Source organism: Etheostoma spectabile, chromosome 9 (genome assembly GCF_008692095.1).
Source record: "Etheostoma spectabile isolate EspeVRDwgs_2016 chromosome 9, UIUC_Espe_1.0, whole genome shotgun sequence".
NCBI lineage: Eukaryota > Metazoa > Chordata > Actinopteri > Perciformes > Percidae > Etheostoma > Etheostoma spectabile.
The window spans coordinates 25,256,297-25,257,354 of NC_045741.1; the positions used below are offsets into that span (position 1 = coordinate 25,256,297).

Below are 1,058 nucleotides of genomic sequence, written 5' to 3' on the forward strand. Positions count from 1 at the left end.
CATACACACACACACACACACACACACACACACACACAGAACAAACATGAGTTTAACATTAACATTGTTTTGAATTATTGTGTAAACATTGATACATATTGACATTGTAATAATGCTGACTGGTCTCTGGAGGACCCTAGCAAGCCCTTTAGACTTTGGACTTGAATATTCATATCTAAGCATAACTGATTCAGTCTGGACGTACCAACAATCTCATCTTCTCAGACTCTGATGTCTTGTCTAGCACCTGCTCTTCTAGCTCCCCACACCTCTTCTTGTACTGAAGAACCTTGTATAAAACCAACATAAGATGCACAATTGAGCAAAAGTAACTTTTATTTTTAAAAATGCGTGAATCGTGGGTCTTTTTTTTTTGGTCACCTTGGTCTGTAGCTTCTGAACAAGTTGGGCTTGTCTCTGCTGGGCCTCCTGGTATGACCGCAGTTTTTGCCTGTATGCTCTCTCCTTGATCTGCAACTGCAGGGATCCTGGTGATACACTGTCCTGGTCTGCGTCCAGCATCAGCATCTGATCGAGCTGGATGAAGTGGCAACAAATGAGCATTTAGCAAGTATGACAATGTGACAGGATATTGCACATTACAATACATAGTAAACACACACACTCTGCACTAAATTATACGTTCAACAGATACATTTGTATAATCTAATGCAATCCTGTCTCTTAGAAATATACTTTCCCATACAACTAAACTGCATTCTCAATTATGTCTCGAAGGAAAAGTATTTTTCCAGCGATGGGCGCATGTTGTGAAATGGTTGCTGTTTTAACCACGTGGTTAATGTTGTGAATTTAAACTACTAAAACAAACTACACAATTCTGTTTAGAAAAAGATGATGGTTTGGGTTAAACAAAGGTATGCATGTTATGAAATTTAAGCTACATACAAAAGTTAAGTACGTTACGTACAGTGGCTTGAGAAAGTTTACACACCCATGCTTAAGTTGATTAAAAAGAGAAACAAAAAACATCCTGTGGAAATTGATCTTAATGCCTTAACTCACAAAATTTAGGAAAATCCTACCTTTTAAGGACA

The 1,058-nt window shown here is 37.9% G+C and overlaps 1 protein-coding gene across 1 annotated transcript in view; it reads right to left on the reverse strand.

The window, feature by feature from the left end:
• The window catches only part of crocc2 (ciliary rootlet coiled-coil, rootletin family member 2), a 68,641-nt gene that overhangs the window by 55,770 nt on the left and 11,813 nt on the right, over positions 1–1,058 (reverse strand). Inside the window, exons 4-5 of the mRNA XM_032526959.1 lie at positions 382–537; positions 206–289 (exon numbers count right to left, since the gene is read on the reverse strand). Of these exons, the coding sequence (XP_032382850.1) occupies positions 206–289; positions 382–537 (240 nt within the window). The remainder of the gene's footprint in view (positions 1–205; positions 290–381; positions 538–1,058) is intronic.